General features: G+C 31.1%; 2 protein-coding genes across 2 annotated transcripts; both read right to left on the bottom strand.

Annotated features, from left to right (window-relative positions):
* Nucleotides 1-2,852: 2,852 nt before the first annotated feature.
* Nucleotides 2,853-18,083, bottom strand: LOC144838798 (solute carrier family 35 member F5-like). The gene is made up of 14 exons (XM_078694290.1): nucleotides 18,016-18,083; nucleotides 17,311-17,469; nucleotides 16,738-16,887; nucleotides 16,368-16,424; nucleotides 15,611-15,698; nucleotides 15,080-15,127; nucleotides 14,456-14,595; nucleotides 14,090-14,171; nucleotides 13,760-13,847; nucleotides 13,105-13,274; nucleotides 12,375-12,534; nucleotides 6,740-6,830; nucleotides 5,996-6,171; nucleotides 2,853-5,350 (listed from the first exon to the last, which is right to left on the bottom strand). Exons 2-14 carry the CDS (start codon nucleotides 17,413-17,415, stop codon nucleotides 5,266-5,268), a joined length of 1,440 nt encoding a protein of 479 aa, XP_078550416.1. The 5' UTR covers nucleotides 17,416-17,469; nucleotides 18,016-18,083; the 3' UTR covers nucleotides 2,853-5,265.
* Nucleotides 18,084-18,358: 275 nt separating this feature from the next.
* On the bottom strand, nucleotides 18,359-21,942 carry LOC144852747 (SOSS complex subunit B1-like). The gene is made up of 6 exons (XM_078710712.1): nucleotides 21,482-21,942; nucleotides 20,842-20,980; nucleotides 20,339-20,410; nucleotides 19,974-20,046; nucleotides 19,261-19,399; nucleotides 18,359-18,936 (listed from the first exon to the last, which is right to left on the bottom strand). The coding sequence occupies exons 1-6, from the start codon at nucleotides 21,573-21,575 to the stop codon at nucleotides 18,746-18,748; spliced, it is 708 nt and encodes a 235-aa protein (XP_078566838.1). The 5' UTR covers nucleotides 21,576-21,942; the 3' UTR covers nucleotides 18,359-18,745.
* Between the last annotated feature and the right edge of the window lie 4,358 nt (nucleotides 21,943-26,300).

Here is a 26,300-nt window from a genome sequence, read left to right as displayed (position 1 = left end):
TCTCGGCAGTCCGGCAATATGGTATGAGACTTCAATACGTTCCCAACAACGATCTTTAAAACTTTATTTTAAATCAATCAATAATCGATGAAGCCACTCAGTTTATTGATCAATCTATATTGGAAAAAATAGAAAACTTGTAGATTGTCACCCTGAAAACAATTATTTTTTTTAATGTATTTGTTGAATTTATCACATAATAGTTATTCGCTTTGACCAAAAATAGGATCGAAACAAAATTATTTACCTGAAAAAAAAGTGTAATTTAAAGCAAAAAAATTAGCACGCGCTTGTTTACACGGGTTTATATTTGGATATGTGTTGTCATGTGATGTTTTAAAATAAGAAACGAAATGTTGAATTGAAATTCACATCATTTCTCCTGATTTCACAACAGATATCCTTATCGAGTAAAACAGGGGCATACTATGTAAACGTGGGACGTGCTTATTGAATTAAAACGAAATAATTTAAAAAACTTGCAATACTGTACCAAAAAGAAAATCCGTTTTGCAGTGTGCTTTAATATTATAAACTGAATGAAAAGAATGTTATGGTGACATAAGTTGCGAAATAAAAAAAAAAATGTTAATTATGATCCATTTTTATTTAGGCCAATAGTATGTCATGGCAATGATGAGCTCTGATTAGTTAGTTGCGAATGATTAACATCAGGTTTTTCAAGTAAGCCCAGTGCCCTATAAGCCTACCTGAAAAATCCTGATATTAATAGCCTAAATATTCCGAAATCGTGGTTAATAAATTTATTCTCATCTTTAGGCCAAAGGTATGTCGTGGGAATAATAAGCTCTGATTGGTTAGTTGTTGAATGATTAACATCGGGATTTTCAAGTAAGCCCAGGGCCCTGGCCTACATGAAAATCCCGATAATAATCAATATTACGAAATCATGGTTACTAAATGTATATTGTCATCTTTAGGCCAACAGTATGTCATGGGAATGATTGGCTCTGATTGGTTAGTTGTTGAATGATTAACATCAGATTTTTCAAGTAAGCCCAGGGCCCTATAGGCCTACCAAAAAATCCAGATAATATTACGAAATCGTGGTTACTAAACGAATTCTATTTTGTTTTTATTTACTTAAATTTTAATTCTTTAATGTGATCACATAAGATATACAAACATAAAAACAAAACATAAAAACAAACATAAAAACAAAAAATGAAATGAATATTTAAAAAAATATAAAACAAAAATATAAACAACGAAAACATAACAAAAATGAAATATTGATGTTTAAATACAAAAAAAGTCACGACATTGACAAAATTATTTAAAAATTAATTTTGGTGTAGAGTAAGCAAATGTTGTTTAAATAATTTGCAGGTAAATATAATTTATAATTTCATGTGGAAGCGTAAAGCTCTGTCTAAACTATCAAACTTTATGTGACAAGAACGTGTGATGTGCCCATATATGGACATGGTGATGTCATATCACTACCATAGTTGGGCATATCACTACCATATTTGGGCACATCACACTTTTTTTGTCAGAGATTTAAGCAAACAAAGGCATACCGTACTTCACTAAAAGTAATAATGCTGCTGGCTTCTTATTAGTGATTTACAAAAAAACTGTAGGGAAACCTAGAAAACATTTCGCGTGAACGATATTTGTTTGTTATAAAGTAGGCCTAGCTTGTTTAATTGGAGAAAAGAAACGAATAGAAGTAAAATATTTTAAAATAAAACAGATCACATACTTATCTATGCATGTATTGAATGATAAAATCAAGTATTAGAAAGCTTATGTCGCCTAAAGTACTGCTATCAAACTAGTTTGACAAAAAATGTGTGATGTGCCCAAATATGGTAGTGATATTCCCAAATATAGTAGTGATATGACATCATCATGTCCATATATGGGCACATCACATTTTTTGTCACATAAAGTTTGATAGTGTAGACAGAGCTTTAGTTTATCATTCAACGTGATGTTTATTTAGAAAACGGAAGAAGCAATAATTGGTTTGTCATCGGGTATGACATGAGTATGCAGCTACCAGTTACCCGTATTACAGGTGGTGTTTATAACATTCCAAGCATAATGTATTCTAATTAGATCGACTGGTGACCTGTCGTTGACCTCAGCGATGAAAGACACAGTCAGAAAGTTTTTAAAATTACTAAACTCAACATATTGCGTAAAAGTGATTATTTAACAACGCGACAAATTTCATAACGATTTGTTTTTATTCATGGAGATTTATGTACTGTATTTGCATTTGTTATGTATTTTAGTAGTAAAATTATTGAAATCAAAATATTTTTATGAATATTTTGTTAAGAAAGAAACAGGAAAAAGGATTTTTTTTTATATTCAGGGAGATTCTTGTATTTACATTTTTTTTTTATTTTATTCTTCATAATTTTTGTTATTTATTCATTTTTTAGATCAAAATACTTTTATATGATTATTTTTCTTAAGGCTTTTTTAATTAATGTAATTAATTCTGTGGTAATCAGAAATTTAAATTAAAATAATGAAATATTTTAAATATAGTTTGTAATGCTTTTTATATTGTAAATTGTTCCATGCACTTTTGTTTGGTCTTGGGACAAATAAAGTTTGAAGGATTTTGATAAATTGTCACACACGCAACAAAAATATTTCATAATAATAATAGGCCTTAGACAGTTTTGTTCTTATAATTAACTATAATTACTCTAAGGTTTTATTTGTATTGTATGGAGTAAGTGCAGAATCTATTTGGGCTTTAGCAATTCTGGTAATTTTTCAATGGTGATCAAATAAATATTATTATTAATAAATAAACTAAAACACACATAAAAACAAACAAATTTACACCCATTTAAGGACTTTACTTGACTTTATTTCATCATTCTCACCCGATGCCATTTTGTTATATTTTATGTACAAAGTGAAGATAATTAGTTTAATAAATATATTATTTACAAAATACCATTAATACCTTTTATTTTTTATATTTACAATTGCAATTATACGGTAGAATGCAAATATTCTCATGAATATTCATGAATTGATTGAATGAACAATAAAATGAATATTAACATCTTGGTAATATATATACATGGTAAGAAAATAGTTGTAACAAATATATCAAAATTAATGCGCAATATTATTATCAACATAGTTTAAATTTCATGAAAAAAAATTGTCTTTGAATACCAATAACAAATGTTAAATCCATTTAAATAATAGATAAAATGATATAAAACAATAAAATAATAAATAAAAATCCAGGGCCGTAGCCAGCATGAGGCAGACGAGGTGCTCATCTTGTCTGAAATTTTCAACTTTCACCACCCACCCCAATTCCCCTGCACAGATCATCATATTTCATATTAATAATTATATTTAAAGCATCTTATCCTCGTCTGCTATTATTGATTACATTATTTGATTTGTATATAGATGCAGCAAAAAATGATTTTAAAAAATTACCTGTTTGTGAAAAACGAAATATACATTCTAAAGTAAACACATTTTTTTTTCATTCATTTGTATGATTGTAAACTGTTTTAAAGCTCACAATTATAGTGTGTAAACCAAGGGAAGAGTTAAGTTATTAATTGTAATTTAACTCTTTCCTGGTAAACCAAATGGACGTGAAAAAAACAAACAAAGACTATACATGGTTAAACTATGGAATTCTTTCCATTAAAAAATTATTAATAATGTTAATTTTACAATATTATTTCATATTTTTTTTTTATTTCTGTATATTTCAGCCTTATAAAAATCATGTTCCGGCACCACCGAACGAAAAGTTTTGAAACAGCGGGATAAAATGTGTGCTTGTAATTGTGCTTGCTGACATCATGTACCACTACACAAAAAGTAGTCTTTTTGAAAACAGCGGGTTAAAATGCGTGCCAATAAACCAATTATTGTACAGTGTTGGCAACAATGTTAAAATACCATTGATGAAACAACATTACTTTTAAAACTAACTGTCCTTGAACTTCATTAATGTTGTCGACTTAGCAGAATTTTAAATATAACATATTTCTAAAAATGAGTCATAATATTAAAACGCATTACTGGTATTAATAACGTAAACAATGACTCATATACTATACTGTCAATTAAACGTAAATTATTTTTGTATAAATTTGAGGTGGATATGTCTTTTTAAATGGCAACAACACATAGAAGAGTGTTACACATTATAAAGCTCTGTTTACACTATCAAACTTTGTGTGACAACAAAATGTGATGTGCCCATGTATGGAAATGATGATGTACCATATTTGGGCATATCACTACCATATTTTGGCACATAACTTTTTTTGTCAAACTAGTTTGATAGTGTAGAGAGAGCTTAAGGATGTTTGTTTTAAAATAAATTTATTTAAAATTAAATTGATTATCCGAATGCACAAGTTTTTGTCATAAATGTTATCATCTTTAGTTTACATATATTTATGTCAACATTGACCTGGTAAATTGTCCCACTTAAAGTTACATTTGGAATGTCATGAATTAGCTGCAATGAACTATGACCTAAACCTTTGTGTACGTAAGTATGTATACATCGCTTGGACGAGTTTTTTCATCAGGTAGTTGTTCCCATAAAATATCTACCTTATTAGAAGAAACAATGTTGACAACACAAATTCAAGTACCATAAAAACCACAAAAAAACCCTTTTTTAAGGAAGATGCTCCACTTTGATCCTCATGGTATTAAAGTGGGTCACAATCTTTTTCATATTTGTATCACCTAAACTTGGTTACTTGTAGCTAAACATTTTCGCAAAGTTATTCCACCTATCGTAAGAGAGGAGCCTTCCTCCCTCACTTATGATAGGCCAATTACTTGCATTGGCACAAACCAATCATAACCTATATTCAAGCACTGTACTCTACATAATATAAAATTTTAAAGTGAAAATTAAGTTGTCGTCGTTTTCTGTTATTAAAACATTCATCAAGGCCACATGATGAGAGACGTTAATAGCTTACGATCAAATTGATATTTTTTTAAAGACGAATACACCAAACATTAAGACATTACTGATTAATTACAAACATATTGCTGTTCCTGGTAAGTCAATGACTATCTTGACAGAAACAGCTTTTATTTTCATGTTTATTCGAAAGAATATCTGCTAGTAATCATCTTTTGAACTTTGACAGCAAGATTATCTTTAGGCTCCATCAAAGATCCTCCGAACATCCTGCCCCCAAGATGTGTTTCTTCTTCACTTGACACGTTTCATTGAACGGAATAATTCTGGACTTTTATACTGACCTATGACCCTTGCTTGGATTCACCATCGTTTTCAACGTCGTGGATGGATATTAAACTCTCCTTTTGCTCCCTGTCTTCAGGAGTCCTAAAAAAAAAAAGTAATAGTATATTTGCAGTTTTCACTGTTGGCAAAGAGAGTTCATTCATTCAACAACAGCTCCCTGTCTTCAGGTGTCCTAAAGCATAAACAAATATAATAAGTAATTTTATATTTGTAGTTTTCACTGTGGGCAAAGATGGGAGTTCATTCATTAAAAAAAAAAAAAAAATCATCATGTTTTATGGACACCCAAAACATGGACAGGCAGGCCATAAACATAATACAAATTAGCTATCGGAGAATTCTAATCCAATCATCAGGACCCATCCACTAGACAATGGTGAGTAGTGTGAAAAGGTAAAAGCATGGGAATATGTTTAACCTAAATCTAGATTATTTCACAAACTATCTATATATTATGTTTACGCATGAATAATAATGTTGTAATCATATACAAGGTGTGATTCTTTAGTTATGTATAATTTGTTAATACTTGTAGTGTAAATCACTATGGCTTTCATTTCATTTTATTTGAGTTCATTCAATTTTACAGACAAAAATTAAAAAAAAAAACAGAAAAGGTACAAGAAAACCATATTAACTGAATGAACTGAGGATAACCCAAGAAAGTTTAAGAAAAAACCTATTTCCATTGGGGTACCCTTTAGCAAGACAATCAAATCCACTCACCTTATCTCAGATCGCTTTTTAAATATTGCACTACCTAGTGTTTTTATACCAGAAAATAATTTACAGATGCCAACCATTATTGGATCCCAGTCATTGTAATGATTTAAAATGCTAACAGCTATGAATGAGAGGAACACAGGGCCAGCACCAGCAAAGAACATCCAACTAAACTCAACCTAAAGATAGAAAAAGAATTCAAAATGTTTGATATTTTATTTATTCATGGTAAAACACAGTAAAATACAGTACATGGTTTGAAATTATTTCCGTTTGTTCAAAGTTAAATAAAACTTACATAAAAATACAAAAATAGGTTTAAAATTTAACAAGGTTAAAATTGGTTAAATACAGATGAAATACATTGTTTAAATTACAAGCAAGATTGGTGTGTGTTAAAGGGTATAGAATAAAATGATCAACGTTTACAGTAATATTACATACTAGGTTTTAAGTATTATGTTCCCAAACAAGTAAATATTATTAATTCATTTCAATAGTGACAAAGATTATAAAGGTGAAATTATTTTAGTACAATTAATTATTAATACTTGACTAATACATATATAACTAAAATCTAATTTAAATAATAAAAATACACTTGATTATTCAACTGATTAAACAACCTTATTTCAAATTACTATGAGTTAAAGTAACATCATAATTATTATGAAACTAAAAAAGACAAATGTCTCACTTTCATAATAAAGCAAAATTACTGTCAATAAAACTGAAAATAGATCTTACATCATTGAGAATAATATCAGCGATTACAGATAACGGAATTGTCAAACTCAACGAGAGCGTAGCGATGAGAGAAGACGTCAGGAAGCAGCCCCTGATTACGAGACAAAAATAGCAACAAGATTAGATTATAACTGGCAAGATAGTAATTAACGAAGTTTGCTAATTAACTGATGATGATGTTAACGATATCTGATGATATTATGAGCAGAAAAGATAAAAACACAACTGGTAGAAAAGTATTTTTATGGCAATATTGTAATGAAATGATTTTCATGTGTTACGTTTAACCATTAGTACAACTTTCATATTCAGAGTGTTTGAAATATACAGTTGAGGTACATGTATCTCACATAATGCTTGGTTCCCACTAGAGACGCAACATAAGGACGTAACACTATGTAAGTGAGTTGACCAATCACAAGCAATGGATTATTCGTACTGTCACTTGTCATTGGTCAACATGCTTGTGTTGCATCTACGTCCTTGCATTGCGTCCTAGTGGGAACCAAGCTTTAGTAAAATAACAGTGCTCAAAATGTAGGTGACCAATCAATTTTTATCAAACACTTGTGTTGCAATCTCAAATGTAAGGGCTTTCCCTTTAATTATATGTATTGTATAAACATTTTACATAAAGGTCAAATTATATATGTTATATCAATATTATGATAAAGATATGATTAAAGGCTGGTAATCCGCGGATTGTCGGTTTGAGTGCAACAGAAAACAACTCGTGATTCTGTTCAGTCACATAGTTCTTGAGTTTTGCACATTTTAATCTTAAAAACAAGCGATTCCAATGAAATATAAGTATGAAGTCAAAAATCCTTTTGGATATGTCTATGGCTATTTTACGTCCCTTGATGTCAGGTGCAGCCCACAGCAAATATGGACTACTACTACTACTGGGACTACTTTAACCCTACTTGAAAAACTTGGAAATGCACTCGATAGGTCTTGAGTATATTGAGTAGCATTTTTTTAAAGACAATTTTTTCAAAATGACTTTGAAAACATGGTAAATAGTGTATACGTGAAAAATAAAAGAGAAAAATTCACAATATACACATGATACACACATAACCAGCATTCATCAGACATAGGCATTATAATTTGTATTTAATTGCTTTTCAGTTAACAATAGTCAACAACCTTGTCAGATTCAGTCTGAAAAAAAATACACTCACAAGGAAATAAATGATATAAAGACTAAAACATGTACTTCTCAGCTGACGGTATCATATCATGACGCCTACACACAAAAACTGTGGTAATACATTGTTCACGTAAAGCTTTGTTTGATGTGACGTAAAAGTATCAAAATAAGGACATAAACAAAGATCAAAATCTAATGCACTTTCAATTTTAAAATCATTTACAATACAGTACAGTCTTTTGATTTTAATTGTGCGTTCAGGCAAAAAATGTCATTGATTTATTTTTGAAAAAAAATATGTTATTGTCAGTTGGTTGGAAATTGCTTGTATGAACCCTAAAAATGTTTTTAAAAATTGTAAATAATTTCTAAATCTTATTTTAATTCTTTGCGTTGGTTATTTATGCTTCCAACAATAGGATGATGAAAAACTGTTTGATGAAGTACAGTATTATCCAATATTTGTGACCACTAGTTATTGAGATATAATAATCTGAGGTCAAAGGTAAAAAAGAAATGGTATTTCCGGTCATTTTTGGACAAAATATTCCATAGAGAGATCACAGGATTGGATGTGTGCACAGCTGCTCGCTATGCTCAGGATAGAGATGGGTGGAATGTCATCATAAGCAGGAGCACAAAGGGTCAGTCATGACTCACAGGACAACGACGACGATTCCATTCTAAAAAATTTAAGATCTAAACCAAGTCTCTGTGACTGATGGTTACCAAGATATAAGCATATCAAGTTGTAAGCGGCCATTTTAAAAAAAGCGGCATAAAAAAGTTTCCCTTAGAACTTTTTTTTGTGGTGTTTTAGGTTCATATGAAGGGTTTTCACAATTTTTTCCAGGTTTAGTGCTAACTAAATCCTCAAATGAGACTTTATAAGCATGATAAATTATAAAATAGTTTATCCATCCTGTAATTGATAAGTTACTTGCTGTTAGATGCGTATGACAACAAAAAATATATTAAAAAAACCAATACTCTGAATACCAATAAATGTTACTGAACTGAATGAAGAAACTAGTCAACACTAAAGAAGTCAACAACTACATAATACCATAAGCCCATGAGAAAATTACACAAAGCAAACAGTATGAAAAGATAAGAAAATATTGTAAAGTAAACAAACAAAAGCAAAGAGGCACAGCTCACTGAAGAAACAGAATACAACTAAACATGTTAAGTATATGGCACATATTCAATGGATTGGTTATATTATATTGTGACCATGGAGCTGATAATATGCAATCGGTGTATTCTTACACTTTATACAATTATTGATATTTACTTAAGGACTGCGATAGGTTAAATGTGGGTCAATTCTTTAATAGATGTCTACTAAAGTAACTGCTTGCATAAACAGAAAGTGGTTTATGAAATGACACAGGTCTTTCTCCAATTAAGGACCAGTCCAATTAAGACTACTTAAAATAGACCACTTCTATATGCCCTGTATAACCAAGTACACTATAAATACCAGCTCCTATTGGACACCCATAATTCAAGGGACGCTCCTATTAAGGGGACACTTTACTGTGAAAGGAAGAGTGGCAATATATTAACACTATAACTCCTATTCAGGGGACACTCCTATTAAGGGGACACTTTACTGTGAAAGGAAGAGTGGCAATATATTAACACTATAACTCTTAGTCAGGGGACACTCCTATTAAGGGGACACTTTACTGTGAAAGGAAGAGTGGCAATATATTAACACTATAACTCCTATTCAGGGGACACTCCTATTAAGGGGACACTTTACTGTGAAAGGAAGAGTGGCAATATATTAACACTATAACTCTTAGTCAGGGGACACTCCTATTAAGGGGACACTTTACTGTGAAAGGAAGAGTGGCAATATATTAACACTATAACTCTTAGTCAGGGGACACTCCTATTAAGGGGACACTTTACTGTGAAAGGAAGAGTGGCAATATATTAACACTATAACTCTTATTCAGGGGACACTCCTATTAAGGAGACACTTTACTGTGAAAGGAAGAGTGGCAACTATATCAACTCCTATTCAGGGGACACACCTATTAAAGGGACACCTTAATGTGAAGGGAAGAAAGGCAATATATCAACACTACTACAGCAACCCTTATTCAGGGGACACTCCTATTAAGGGGACAATTTGTTGGGTGCTAAAAGTTTCCTCTAATACTATAGGGATTCTAGTTACAGTATTAGACAACACAACTGCTGATAATGTTTCAATTCCTGGACCAGCTATCAGCATATGACAGTGTTTCTATCACATGTTCTCGATCAATACAACTAAGATCACACACCACAAATTACATTTTTATTCAAATGTGGATAAAAATAAGATTGTTATGAAGATGAAACAAATATTAAAGGTTACCTATTAACTGTAGACCAAAGATATAAAACCACTTTCATTTCCATGAGAAAAGGTCATCTTATCTTTATTACATAATTTATTGTACATGGCCATACTCGATGACGATATATGTCCTCACTGTATTGTAGTAATGGCGTAGAAAGGATCTTTGATTTTCATTTACTTATGGCTGTAATTTGTGCTTAACAAATTTTTAGTGACCTTGATAATAGATCATAAGATAAGATAATACTCAATATTTTGATTGAAGACATGTTAATTTACTGTGTGCATGCATTTGAGTTTGTTTCAGTAATTCTCGTCAAGTTAAAATTTTGTCAATTATAGGTACATGTGACAACCTTGCATTCTGTACCACAAACATTTAAACTTTATTTGGGTGTACTGTTGTTAAAAAATCTTAATATTTGTGGATGAAAACAAATGATGTATAAATTGCATGATTTAAAAGTCCTAAGTTGTTGCAAATCCAAATCTCTCTAATATAACTTAAGGCTCAGAACAAATTAATTGTTGCTTGAAACATTTGCCCCAGATATTCCCCAATGGGACTGCTTGTCCATACAGACTCCTATTGGATAAAATGACCAGAGACAATGTCATCCTGCCGGAAGCGTTGCTGTACCCCCTATGAAAACAATTTTATCATTCGGTATGAAGAAATGAGAAATGGCATGATGAGTTGTGATATGTTGACATTTAAAGCTACTAAAGCGTGACAATGTGGTCACGGCTGTATTTAGGTTAAAGACCTTAAGGGATGGTATCTGTAATCTTAATATTGCTTTCAAGTCACTATCCTCAAAATTAGAGGCAACGTGCTGTTTTTTCTAATTGTATTCTGAATAAACAGACCACAGTACAGTTACCAAATATGGTAATGGTATAATTCTTTGTGTAAAAATTAAGCCTGAAAAAGAGGTGGGATGATATGCGAACATTGGATTATATTTTGGGTATAATATTAAAACTATTCAATTCATGCAGAAACTGCTTACAAAATCTGGTGTACGGTAAAGCTCTGTCTACATTATCAAACTAGTTTGACAAAAAAAAGTGTGATGTGCCTAAATATGGTAGTGATATGCTTAAATATGGTAGTGATATGACATCATCATGTCCATATATGGGCACATCACATAAAGTTTGATCTAGATTTATGCAAATCAAAGAATGTTCAAATATAAAATTGGTTGCTTGACAATATTCAATTAATTTTTATTGAATGTTTATTTGTGAATGTGATATGTAATATATCTGTCATGAAAGCATATTTTAATCTTTTTAATATAGTATGTACAGTGTTAATAAACTATTTTAATATTAACCTGCCAACAGTCTTTAGCCAAGTAGTTTGATGAGAGTTATCTGGAGACAGAGATAAGAGGGCTAATGAGTGCTTCCTTCACCCCCTCACAGCTGGTGCAAGATACCCTAGACTAGCTTAGCACACATAGGCAGGATGTATGCGTGTCTAACTGGACAATATCACAATTCTTTTCATTTACCATCTTCTTAATCTAAACTTATCAAGATTGTTTCTTCATAATGTTGATTAATGAAGAATAAATTCAGTATGGCATGTTAAATAGGGGTTAATTGAACCGTAAAAATTCTTTACTAATTGTCAACACATTTTAATATCACTGAAATACACAGTGCTGTGAAATGGCAGATAAAAACACCAATCTGTATTTCTCAAGATTAATTAAAATGCAAATTGAAAAACCCAACTTTTGAATAAATATTATAAATAAAAAAGTTTGTACGTTTGTCCATTATACATTTCCTATTGCACACATCAATACACATGGGGTATCAAAATGACCCGAATTGTACTGAAAAGAAGGTGATAAATAATATTTATGTTTGTTTATGAATGAAGGAAATAAATGTTATTTTGATTGATTGAAATATTTATTGAATTATATTGAAGATTTTGCATTTTAAATCTAATTCTTAATTTTCTATTAGCCTGGTCATTTCATCTTTTTGCTTACTTATTTTTATTGATATTGTATTGATACCTATAGCGTTGCATGGCTTTGTATTTATTGTATGTTTATTTGTTAAAGAAAAAAAAGGTAAAAAGTACCACTTACCACAACCACAGGAATTCTGACAAGACGGTACCAATTAAGCCGTTGACAAGTATATAGCACCACACTTTTCTAGAAGGTAGCTCAAACAACTCAAGGTGAAGATTACTCATTAGAAAAAATCCCGGCCAAATTATCAGAAAATTAAAAAGACCAACAAATCCTTAATATAAAAAAAAGATGTTAAACATTAGCGGTGTTATCATTATTTATGTGCCAGATATACAATAGACCAACTGCAGCATGATTACCAAATTATTCCTAAAGGGAATAGTGTAGATTGACATACATAATATGTGTAGTGAAGTTGTGGCTTGGTGGTTTTGATGCTTGGCTACCAATCCAAGTGTCCTGGGTTCAAGCACTGTTATGTCAGATTTTTTTTAATGACAAATTATAACTCCACTCCCAAAGACTTGTAATAAGACTTTGTTTATGTAGAGCATCTTGTGTATATGTTTGTCTTGTGAACAGGATTGCCACAATTAAGAAGGATAGTGAATTCATTCGCTTATATTTTCCATGGGAATTTGCCTAAATATTTTCAGATTGTAATTCAAGGACTAAAGATTTTCAGAAAAGGGTTATTACATGTGTAAAGTGAGGTTGTACTTTTAAAATTGCTTCCTTTTGATGAAATGAACTTCCACATTTATTAAAATCATGGTAAGTATCATAAAAAAATAGGCTTTTAAATAATAAATGGTTTATATATAGCAGGTATATAACTCACCAAAAAACATAGGGATATCGATTCTATCTTCGTTATCAACTTTTTTCTTTAGCATTACCATGTAGATAGCATACAAGACTGCGCCACACAGTGCCCATAGTGAGCCTAGTTTGAAGTGTTCATGAGTTGCTCCATTCCCTGACAGGCTGATTAAAGTAATCCCACCAAGGCTAAAACAAAACAAAATTATAAATTACACAAACCAAAAGTGGTGTTGGTAGTCATGTTAGTAGAAATTTTCATTGAACACCCTCTCCACAAATGGTATAGTCCATGAACTATGCCCTCAGGTGGGAGCCTCCCAACAAACCACCATCATCATTTCGAGACATCAATTTATTCAGATTGGCATCCAGAGAATTTTGTCAACATTTATAGTTTAAACTACTGTACAGAATTTTCCTACAGACTAACTTGATGAAACCAAATGACATTGGCTATGAATTGTCAGGAAGATCAGTATTGATCTGGAGAAAAATAAAAACATTTTTTAAATTTGAAAATTTCGGACCTCACTGTAGTCATGGATCTTATGCATGACGAAATGGGAACCATTATCACGTTCTAGACAATGTGTCCAGGAATTTGAATTTAATGCCCGAATTCTACATGCTTTATAAAACTTTATTTAGATAGGAATTATAAAGGTACTTACCTTAATAAAACTGCAAATAATTTTGATATTGTAAACCTATCACCACTTGAACTGGGGAAAATAGCAGCTAAAATCAAAGTAAATAAACCTGAGGAAATATAAATATAATTAGGTTACAATACACACTGTAATGTTTTGAAATCTAATAAAAAAAGAAGTAAAGGTTCATTCTGAACGTAGGGGAATGAGCAGAGCTGTTAGGAGCTCATTGTACTAAGCCTCTGCATTATGTGGTGGCCAGTTCCTTTCCACGCCGCCTTATCCTCCCTAGTATTTTCAACCAACTCTTGTTGAAATTACATTCAAGAGATTTGATTAATTTGTTCTCACCTGAGGTTGATGAAAACACCTGTACAACAGCCACCTGCGTATCGTCAATCGCCTCTTGGTACGATAAATTACCCAGAAACCACTAAAATAAAAAGAAGACATTGCATGAAAGAAATTTCAAGAATAATCGTAAAATCAGCTTGTTTTCGTTTACAGTTTAATACCACCAAAATTACAGATGAGCATAAATATAACAAGGCATTTAATAACGATACAGTCTTAAATTTAAGAGACTTGCTTCAAGAATCAGTTTTCATCATCAGTACAATAATCAATAACCTATTCACTTTTTTCATTCACTCATTTGGTCAAAATCAATTTCAACATATGTACACAGGACAACAAGAAAAAAAAACAAAAACTTACCACTAAACAAAACATAAGACTGACTTTGGCAACTTGTGGTACAGTTAATTTACTATTAAGTCTGGCTTCTTCTTCCTGCTGAGCACGTAAGCTGGCGGTGTACGACAACCGTGCCAACACTGCTTCGTGTGCCTCTTTTTCTACAAGTAGTAATATAATATCATTAAATGGGGTTATAACATTTAAATGTGTCTACAATTAACATGTAGGCCTACTGTACATGTTCAGCACACCTTGAATAGACTAGACTGTTAAAATTGGCAAGTGTACATATAAGAACAATTTAAAAATTCGGACCATAAACTTAATGGTTTTAATTATATTATATATGTAGTGTTATTTTTCCATTGTTGAAATTAATAAATGTTATTGAATTGAATTTGTTTTCATAACGTTCCAAGTGACTATGCAGCTTTTGTGTCTCATAGTCATCTTCTGTTCTGAGCAGGTGCAGAATAAATTCAAACCTTGCATAGTCACATGCTGTGTTGTGAAAAAAAAGTCGCTACTAATGTCCAATCAAGGGCAAGGTGACACACACGACACGAAAAATACAGCATTACAGTAGCGCATTATTACACACTAAACTCCAGTTTCACTATTTCAAAAGGACACCATTCTCACCTGATAACTGTCGAACCTCCATTATATTACTGAATCTCACATGTTTTGCTGTAGAAAGAAGAAAACAAATTTGTAAAACTTAAAACAGGGTGCTGTGTAGTTTTTTAAATCAACTCCTTTAATTTTACTATATACTAGAGGGGAGCAAACATATTATTGTGAAAATCCCATGGAAATTGGAGTCAATACTAGGCTTATTCGTCTAGTCTGTTTTGAGATCTACTGTAGTTCCTTCTTTTTGAGCACTGCAAGTATTATTTCGCAAGCGCTTTGAGAAACTTGTAAGCAACCATTAATAAGTAAGTTTCGTATTCATTTCTGAATGTAGGGGAATGAGCTGTTAGGGGCTCATTTTACTAAGATCCTGCATTATGTGGTAGGGTGGCCAGTTCCTTTCCACGCTGCCTTATCTTCCCTTGTATTTTCAACCAGGTACTCATTTCTCTCTGTGTCCTAACCACTTGTCTACCCAACACCCACTTGCTCCATATGTCAATCTAATAGATAAATTGTCACCAATTTCTAACTTACAAGGGTCAGCAGAGTCACTAAAACTGTCACTTCTGCTACTAACTTTGTCACTATCATCAAATTTGACAGGCACATACAAAGGATCACTCTAAAAAATATAATGTAATAATTACAATATGGAAATTACCTTATAGGTAACTATAAGATATAATAATTTAAATAATATGTTGAATTTAAATAATATGTTGAATTTAAATAATATAGGAAATTTAAATAATATGGAGAATTTAAATAATATGGGGAATTGAAATAATATGGAGAATTCAAATATTAAGGGGAATTTAAATAATAAGGGGAATTTAAATAATATGTTGAATTTAAAAAATATGGGAAATTTAAATAATATGGGGAATTTAAATAATATAGGAAATTTAAATAATATGGGGAATTTAAATAATATAGGGGATTTAAACATTATGGGGAATTTAAATAATATGGGAAATTTAAATAGTATAGGAAATTTAAATAATATGTTGAATTTAAATAATATGGAGAATTTAAATAATATGAGGAATTTAAATAATATGGGAAATTTAATATGTTGAATTTAATAATATAGGAAATTTAAATAACCTTAATATAATCATATGCCATGATATGATAGATTGGTCATATCTAAAGAAATTTAAATATGGGAAATTTAAATAATATAGGTAATTTAATAATACAGGGAATTTAATAACACATGAGGAATTTAATCATATGCCATGATATGGCAGATTGGTATATCTAAATAATTAAAAAGACTGATTTATACCAATGTATGATCTTCAGGTAAATCTTCTTCACTGGATGAATGATCACCACTTACAATCTGGAAAAATGACACTTAATGTTGATATGATAATAATAAATAAAATATTAGCTTATGTAGCAAATATAACTGATCACTTTTGCATATTATTATATAAATGAGAAAACACATGTAGTACAAGATGTATTTATATTTATCTTGCTTAAAGCTCTGTCTACACTATCAAACTAGTTTGACAAAACAAGTGTGATGTGCCCAAATATGGTAGTGATATGCTTAAATATGGTAGTGATATGACATCATCATGTCCATCACATTTGTTGTACATAAAGTTTGATAGTGTAGACAGAGCTTTAGTGCAGTAAACACTTACCAAATTATGAGGTTTGTTTGCTCTTTGCATGCACTCCATACATTGTCTCTGCCAAGGTTTCCAGAATAAAAAACCCAACATATACAGCATAAACATTGAGGTCTTGACATACGTGGTGAAAAATGGCTTGTTGAATTCTTTAAAGGTATACTATAAAAGGCAAACACAGATAAAGAAAATTAATTTAATAAACGTTGTTAACCTGTACAGTAGGTGGCGATTCAAAATCTAATGATCTGTCTAAACCATCAAACTTTATGTGACAAAAAAAATGTGATGTGCCCATATACTGTATGGACATGATGTCATATCACTACCATATTTAGGTATATCACTACCATATTTAGGTATATCACTACCATACTTGGGCAGGGTACATAACACTTTTTTTGTCAAAATGGTTAGATACTGTAGTGTAGACAGAGCTTTAGATACAATTGGTCAACATAAAAGACATTTTAAAATGTGTTCTTTAATATAATGCAAGATAAATTTTGTTTTTATTAATTAATAAAAATGGATGTGAAATTCAACTTAATAATAATGATTCCAAATGCAATTGGTAATACTTACACCTGTGAGTTCTGCCGATAACACCCAGATAACATCCACCAGCAGGAGGACAAACACCCCTAGTGTCAACCGCCTGGAACGTGTCAGTCCGCTTGTTAAACTCATTTTAGAGTTTTTTCGAGTTCAACTTTAACTATTGAAATTACTTGACTAAAACTACTGTAAAAACAAGAAATATAATTTTTATGGTTTGTACTGTCTGTAGATCTGGAATAAAATAAACCAGATTTTGTGTTTATCCTTGCTTCCTGATGTTTGGTCTTTAAAAAGCTTTTACCTTACAATTTACATGTGACCCATCACATGTCATTTGCAACTTGTCTTTTCTTTCTGAACTTATGGGGGATTTGAAAATTGTGAATGTACAGTAGGCCTAATGTTAAATGTATTCTAAGTATTTACAGAGGTTTTCTTATCTATACATGGTACCATCTATCTAGGCTAGCAGTGGGGGTTTATTACCTAGGCCTACTGCATATATGGCCTCGGCCTAGGGAGGCGTAACCTACTGTCTGACGGCTAGGCCTAGGCCTAGTAGCCTAGCTAGTTAGGCCTACCTTCTTACCTAGGCCTAGCCTAGTAAGTAGAGTAGACATTTTAACGGATTTATTTCATTCCAATTTAGAAATGATCAGTAGTTACAGCTATTTCAAATACACAATTTTTATTCAAACATGTAAACTACATTAAGATTTGGAAATTTACCTTTGATTTGGTCGTGAAAAAGCTACTTTATTTAGAAAGGGTCCATCGTAACTTCTCTACGATCCTACTACACGACCGACAGGAGGCGCGGCGAACATAATAAATAAACCTGACACACACATGACCCAGATTAGAATGTAGCCTTTTTGTACAGACGCATAATTTACGCACTGTGAGATACGCAATACGAATACACTCTAATTTTTCTGATTGACATAAAAATCAATTTGAATAAAACAGTACATTACATACTTTATAAATCAATTATGGCCAAAATATTTCTCAAAATTAAATAAGTTTACAATAAAAAAACAAGAACACAAACAGTTTTCAGTCAGACACATTATAAATGCACTTTATTTAACAAAATAATACTTTATTAAAATAAAATAAATACATATTTAATATGCATTAATTCAAACAAAAAAGATACATAATTCTCCCATAAAGTAATACTGTATACAGTATTTCCTATTAATTCATTATCATATTTTGGTTTCAACGAAACTATCTTCTGAATATCATAGACTTAAATTATTTAAGATGAAACCGCAGACCACCCATCGTTCCCTTAAATGGTATTGTTATAAAAAAAATCAAAAAAATCCTAGAACAAGTTAGACATACAGTACTAAATTTCAAAAATGTTATCGAAATTAAATTCTTGCTTGAGCATTTTCAAAAGATATACAGTATCTTTATTTGAAAAAAAAAACCAAACTTATATGTTTTATCTCTTACGACCTCTTCCCCTATCCATATTCATCCCCCGCATTCCATTTCCGCGACCCCTGCCACCAGGCATTCCTCTTGTTGGACGGAAGCCTCTAGGTCCCATCCCCATCCCTTGTACTTGGTCATGACCCTGTTGCCCTCCTCCATTACTTGTTTGCCGGTTTATCAAATTTGGTGGGAGATTTCCTGTAAAACAAAAATGTGTATCTTGTTATAATATATAAATAAAAAAACCTTAAACTTTATACCACTTCTAACAATAAAGACAATTTTAAAACCAGATTTCAACTTCTCATAAATAATGATACTAATAGTGAATAATTTATAATGTTTTCGTCAAGTTGAATCGATATGGCTACCAATGGCACATTATAATTAATAAAATGTTAATATTTAATCTTATTAACAGAAAAAATTTAACTGTGCATTTAAACACAATACCAGAGATATGAAATAATACAGAATCGATTTTGTCATCTGATTCACTGCCTACTTTGTGATCAGACTTACCACGTGGGCCTTGGTGATGAGGATGCGCTGCGGTCTGCGTATGAGGGGGTACATTCTGGGCACTTGTTACTGGATGATTGGCTAACGTGTTTGGTGGTTGAGTACTCGTTGGAGAATTACTTCGTTGATCTTGAAGATTCTAGCAATGTAAAAACGTAAAAAGGTAAATACACATTCTTTGAAAGGTTTTTCTACATATTTAAAAAATAATTTTATTTCAGAATATGATGATGTATGTTATATCCAAAATTGTTATATATGTAATAGAGATGGGTTGTAGCTGACCTGATATGATTTTGTTAATGTTATGATTTGTTAATTTTTAAATTATATTATATACAGAATTATATATTATTTAAAATGTTCGGGTGGCTTCCATGCATGCGGCTTTTGGCCTTAATGGAAGTCTCCCTGGTCCTTTTGTATATTTTTTGCTTTGTATTTTTTTTTTCTTTTGGATCAAATAAACTGATTTGTGACTTGTGTGACTTGTGTGTGTAATGGTAAAAGTACAGCAATATACAAATGACAACCAAAACAGTAACTTTTTAACATATTTACAGACATCACACATACAAAAAATCATAATGGCTGACACTGTATCTAAAGACTAAAATATAGTGTTTTAGCATACAAACACAATTTTTTGCATAACATTACTTAACATTGATGGTGTGTTATGTTATGTTTTACAGAAATCAAAAATAACTTACAACTTTTTGTTGGGCAATAAATTCAGAATTAGGTTCACTCATGTTAGGAACCTCGGAAAATGTCATACAGAATCTAAAAAAAAGAAGAAAATATCATGGAACTTGAATGCATTTGCACAGATCTTTGCTTTCTAGAGATCTTGGTACTGTAAAAACAGTAAACATGATTGTTTCACAGTAAACACCCCAGGGTGTGGTTTTACCAGACAATCAAGAACTATCAAGATGTCATCTTCTGCAAATAAAGTGACATTTCTTTTAACACACATTTGAGGGTATCCACCGATATGAGTTGTCATGTGACCAAATTGATCGCTGTACAGTATTTATGTCAGTTAGTACTTTTAAGTAAAATTCATACTCACTCCCCTAATTTTTGTATTTTCCCACTTGTTCCAGTATAAACTGTTAGACAGCCCCTAAATAATGATGCATACCTAAAAAAAGACAATACATGTTAAAACAGTAACAATAAAAACAGGCTCGGATTTTAGTGGGGGCTAAACACGCTTTAAAGAGCCCTCTAAAATTTAACAAACAACCATCTTTTTAAAATAAAATAATGACTATTTGTTTTTCTGCAACCTGACAGATCTTTTTTATCATTTATGAAATATTTAGCCTCCCTAATTTATAATGCTGGATCCACCCCTGAAAAAGATCTTATAAAGATTACATGACTAATCACCCATTGATAGAGTATGTCAGGAAGACCATAGAGGTATTATACAACTAGAGGGCTCTCTAGTTTTAATACCTCTATCTATATACCCACCAAATTTTTCAATAGGCAACCAAAAGGGTTATATTTTTGGTTAATACATTTACACTTTGATGTTTGCCATTATTCAGTCGGAACAGATTTTACCCTTTTGTTAGACGAATGATATCGCCACTCTGAATAGCTTCACCGAGTTCATCCCATACACTTAAGTTTATAGCGCCAGTTCTGTCTGCAACTTTTATTGACCTTACATCATGTCCATCTTTGGTTTTTGTTGGATTTCCTAAAATAAAAAAATTGGTATCATATACAGTGAAATATGAATGAATGCATGTATGTATATGTAAATAAAGGTACCACTCAAACTGATGTGGAAAAAATTAATTTAAAACTGGAGAATGTTCAATTGTGAGTAAAAAAAAATATATCTGAATCTGGTGGAGGGTAAAAGTGACTGTAGAATAATTATTTTGGTATAAAGTAGTCACAGTGCACAAGCTAAAAAGCCCTTCCACTCAGTAAAGCCTGGTTCCCACTAGAGGCGCAATGAAAGGACGTAGATACAACGCAAGCAAGTTGATCAATGACAAACGACTGTTCCAATAATCCATCGCTTGTGATTGGTCAAATCACTTACGTTGCGTTACGTCCTTGAGGTGTGTCTCTAGTGGGAACCATGCTTAAAGGTGTAGGAAATGTGCATTCAATATTATTATCAATAATATTAATTCATTAATTAAATATATTAATAATTATTATTTATAAATTTAGTAAGGTTACCTACCAATATCCAATACAATGAATATCATATTTATATTTTTCAAACCAGGTCTCAAATCCTTCACATTGTTATACGTTATTTTAGGGTCATTCGCCATGACGCAATCAATCAATCAATCAATCAATCAAAACACCCTGATTTAAAACGTTACGTCTGTCACACAAAAGATTGTGTCGGTAGGCCTAGGTAGACCAGAAGTTGGTGGCGCACACGATGTTGCGCACCGTTTAGAATAGGAATTTAGAATAGGCTAGGCCTAAACATATCGGGGATCTATTTAAGACCTTCTGATTGTAAAACGCCTATTTCAAGTACAAAGCAAAAGCGGCAAAAGTGCATGAGGTTTATTTGCAGTGTTTAAAGACAGTAAATATTTACAATTTACAAAAAACATCAACACTATCATCTACAAAACAACACACATGCAGCAACACTACTCCTCCGAATCCATCCTCTTCCGAAATAAAACAATTGCGGTTTGCTGCAGCACGTCCCTGAGAGTGAGGCATACATTGTATTTGTCTTGAGGTATTGCCTGTTGAAGAATAGCACGGGCTATTCCATTTTACTGTGGGTAATTACGTCAAATTTATAATAAATATTGAAAAACTGCATATAATACAAACGATTTCCTGATTGCTGCCCTCTATATATTTTATTCCATGGATTTTTAACTGTATTTAAAGGGGTATTTAAAGATACTATTTGCTGTATATTGTAGAAACCTACTGTGTTTTCTTTCACATTTTTACTTTGATAAATTACGGTGTATTTTTGTAGTATGATTTAAGGTTTTATTTCAATTGCCATATACAATTAATAAGAAATAACACAAGGTCAAAAGATGGCGATATAAATTCAAAATGATCAAGGGAATTTTCCATCGAGGGTATTAAAAAGAAAATACCCGGCACGGGTCATACTATACTGGATAATTGTTTAAAAGCATAACATGGCACAGGCGTACATGCATAGGCTATAAAAGTGTTTACATTTCATATAAACATTATTTTGATGATTTGCATCTCTAAGTATGATTATTAAGAATGTCGGTTTTTAATTCAATTTAAGTTTCATCTTACTCAATGACAGATTCATCTTTTTAACAATGCTCATTTTACTGCTCTAATTTTGTTCCAATATACCAAACCTAAAATTAAACATAAACAAAGTCCTAAGTTAAATATGCAATTTCTGTTATTTTTAGAGCGAGTTCGTTTTACGGTACTTATAAAGTATTTAATTGTTGTAATAACCAATTTAACGATGACCACCATATTTACCAACCTGAGAGATTTAAAATGCGGGACAGACTATTTTTGTAGGGGGTGAGGGCGTGATCGGACACAAAGTATTTACAGCCCCCCTCCCCCTAGTGGTGCTTGCGACGGAAACAAATTTAGTTCACTGGCACTATGGCCGGAAATATTACTATCGCACGTAAAATTCATGATGAATGGCACCTCTTGTATTGGTACGGTAAGCGATGCAAATATTTTAGATTGTATGTTACTCTTTTTTTGTTAATCTATAATTCAACGTTTTTCAGCATGCTGATTCTTGAAATTATTTTATTAATGAACATTTTTTGGAGTGCAAAAATTGAACTGATCCACCAACCAATAGCAAGAAAATTGGGTTTACCTTTCATAAACGCACACATGTCAAGTGTAATTATTGCGATCATGACAAACGCATGGTTATAGGCCCATCCTCGTCACGGCGAGCGACCACGGACACATTATTGTAAACTTTCCCCTGATATTACGTATTTTATTGATGTGTGGTGTAATAATATAAATAGGCCTACTCGTATAATGTTCTATACTTTTAAAATATACCAATTAATTTGAATGCATTTTCTTCTCAAATTGTGATAAAAAATGATATATATATATACCGCCAAACCAAAAATTTGGTGCTGAGAGATTTTTTTGTCTTATCTTACACTTTGATAGCATGTCTTATTGGTGGTACAATTCAGAATAGAATAGGACAGGCGGCTTAGCGTTAAACCCGGCCGATGTAAAAATCGGATAAAGTTAATTTTCAGTCTAAATGTCGTCAAATTTAATAACACTTTGTAATAGGCCTATATATATATACAATAATTAACTAAAAATAAACTTATGAATTTGTAATTGTGTTCTGACCGCTCTAAAGGTACTTTTTCACCGGTTGGTCTCTTCCCGTCACGCCGCTCCTTTTGTATATTCTTATTGATGATATAATTCTGCTTATGCCATATTTTTCTAATCTATTTTTAAATGTGCCTGTAAAAATCCTAATAATAAATATGAACCTCTAACCACTGAAATTTTATAAAAGACTTACTTATACAGTGTTATTTAGGGTTAAAATTCAATTAGTAAACAATATGCATATACATACATAGTAGATTAATAAAATTTACAGCTTGCCCATCTTGTTTAAATGGACCCGCACTCATGGTTACAAAATGGGGATTTGAATTGAATGCTATTTAACTAAAAAAACACGCTCTCATGGGAAAATCACAGAAATTGGATAACTGTTGGTGTGGTGTTCATCACATGGAACTAAAGTAAACTCAAACAGGAAAAAATCAGGTCTATTTAAGTAATTGAATTCTGTTTAATTAAAAAACTCGCTCTCAAGAAAAATCTCAGAAATTAAGTAACTGTACCTTTAAATTTATTTTTATTGAATGAAATTATTAGTGTTTATCACATGGAACTAAAGTAAACTCAAACAGGAAAAAATCAGTTCTATTTAAGTAATTGAATGCCGTTTAATTAAAAAACTCGCTCTCAAGGAAAATCACAGAAATTACGTAACTGTACCTTTAAATTTATTTTTATTGAATGAAATTATTAGTGTTCATCACATGGAACTAAAGTAGACTCAAACAAGAAAAAATCAGGTCTATTTAAGCAATTGAATGCTGTTTAATTAAAAAACTCGCTCTCAAGGAAAATCTCAGAAATTAAGTAACTATACCTTTAAATTTATTTTTATTGAATGAAATTATTAGTGTTTATCACATGGAACTAAAGTAAACTCAAACAGGAAAAAATCAGGTCTATTTAAGTAATTGAATGCCGTTTAATTAAAAAACTCGCTCTCAAGGAAAATCGCATAAATTACGTAACTGTACCTTTAAATTTATTTTTATTGAATGAAATTATTAGTGTTCATCACATGGAACTAAAGTAAACTCAAACAAGAAAAAATCAGGTCTATTTAAGTAATTGAATTCTGTTTAATTAAAAAACTCGCTCTCAAGGAAAATCTCAGAAATTAAGTAACTGTACTTTTAAATTCATTTTTATTGAATGAAATTATTAGTGTTTATCACATGGAACTAAAGTAAACTCAAACAGGAAAAAATCAGTTCTATTTAAGTAATTGAATGCCGTTTAATAAAAAAACTCGCTCTCAAGGAAAATCACAGAAATTACGTAACTGTACCTTTAAATTTATTTTTATTGAATGAAATTATTAGTGTTCATCACATGGAACTAAAGTAGACTCAAACAAGAAAAAATCAGGTCTATTTAAGCAATTGAATGCTGTTTAATTAAAAAACTCGCTCTCAAGGAAAATCTCAGAAATTAAGTAACTATACCTTTAAATTTATTTTTATTGAATGAAATTATTAGTGTTTATCACATGGAACTAAAGTAAACTCAAACAGGAAAAAATCAGGTCTATTTAAGTAATTGAATGCCGTTTAATTAAAAAACTCGCTCTCAAGGAAAATCGCATAAATTACGTAACTGTACCTTTAAATTTATTTTTATTGAATGAAATTATTAGTGTTCATCACATGGAACTAAAGTAAACTCAAACAAGAAAAAATCAGGTCTATTTAAGCAATTGAATGCTGTTTAATTAAAAAACTCGCTCTCAAGGAAAATCTCAGAAATTAAGTAACTATACCTTTAAATTTATTTTTATTGAATGAAATTATTAGTGTTTATCACATGGAACTAAAGTAAACTCAAACAGGAAAAAATCAGGTCTATTTAAGTAATTGAATGCCGTTTAATTAAAAAACTCACTCTCAAGGAAAATCGCATAAATTACGTAACTGTACCTTTAAATTTATTTTTATTGAATGAAATTATTAGTGTTCATCACATGGAACTAAAGTAAACTCAAACAAGAAAAAATCAGGTCTATTTAAGCAATTGAATGCTGTTTAATTAAAAAACTCGCTCTCAAGGAAAATCACAGAAATTACGTAACTGTACCTTTAAATTTATTTTTATTGAATGAAATTATTAGTGTTCATCACATGGAACTAAAGTAGACTCAAACAAGAAAAAATCAGGTCTATTTAAGCAATTGAATGCTGTTTAATTAAAAAACTCGCTCTCAAGGAAAATCTCAGAAATTAAGTAACTATACCTTTAAATTTATTTTATTGAATGAAATTATTAGTGTTTATCACATGGAACTAAAGTAAACTCAAACAGGAAAAAATCAGGTCTATTTAAGTAATTGAATGCCGTTTAATTAAAAAACTCGCTCTCAAGGAAAATCGCATAAATTACGTAACTGTACCTTTAAATTTATTTTTATTGAATGAAATTATTAGTGTTCATCACATGGAACTAAAGTAAACTCAAACAAGAAAAAATCAGGTCTATTTAAGTAATTGAATTCTGTTTAATTAAAAAACTCGCTCTCAAGGAAAATCTCAGAAATTAAGTAACTGTACCTTTAAATTTATTTTTATTGAATGAAATTATTAGTGTTTATCACATGGAACTAAAGTAAACTCAAACAGGAAAAAATCAGTTCTATTTAAGTAATTGAATGCCGTTTAATTAAAAAA

Source organism: Antedon bifida, chromosome 1, assembly GCF_963402885.1.
Source record: "Antedon bifida chromosome 1, ecAntBifi1.1, whole genome shotgun sequence".
Lineage (NCBI taxonomy): Eukaryota > Metazoa > Echinodermata > Crinoidea > Comatulida > Antedonidae > Antedon > Antedon bifida.
This window is presented reverse-complemented; position numbering and strand designations above follow the sequence as displayed.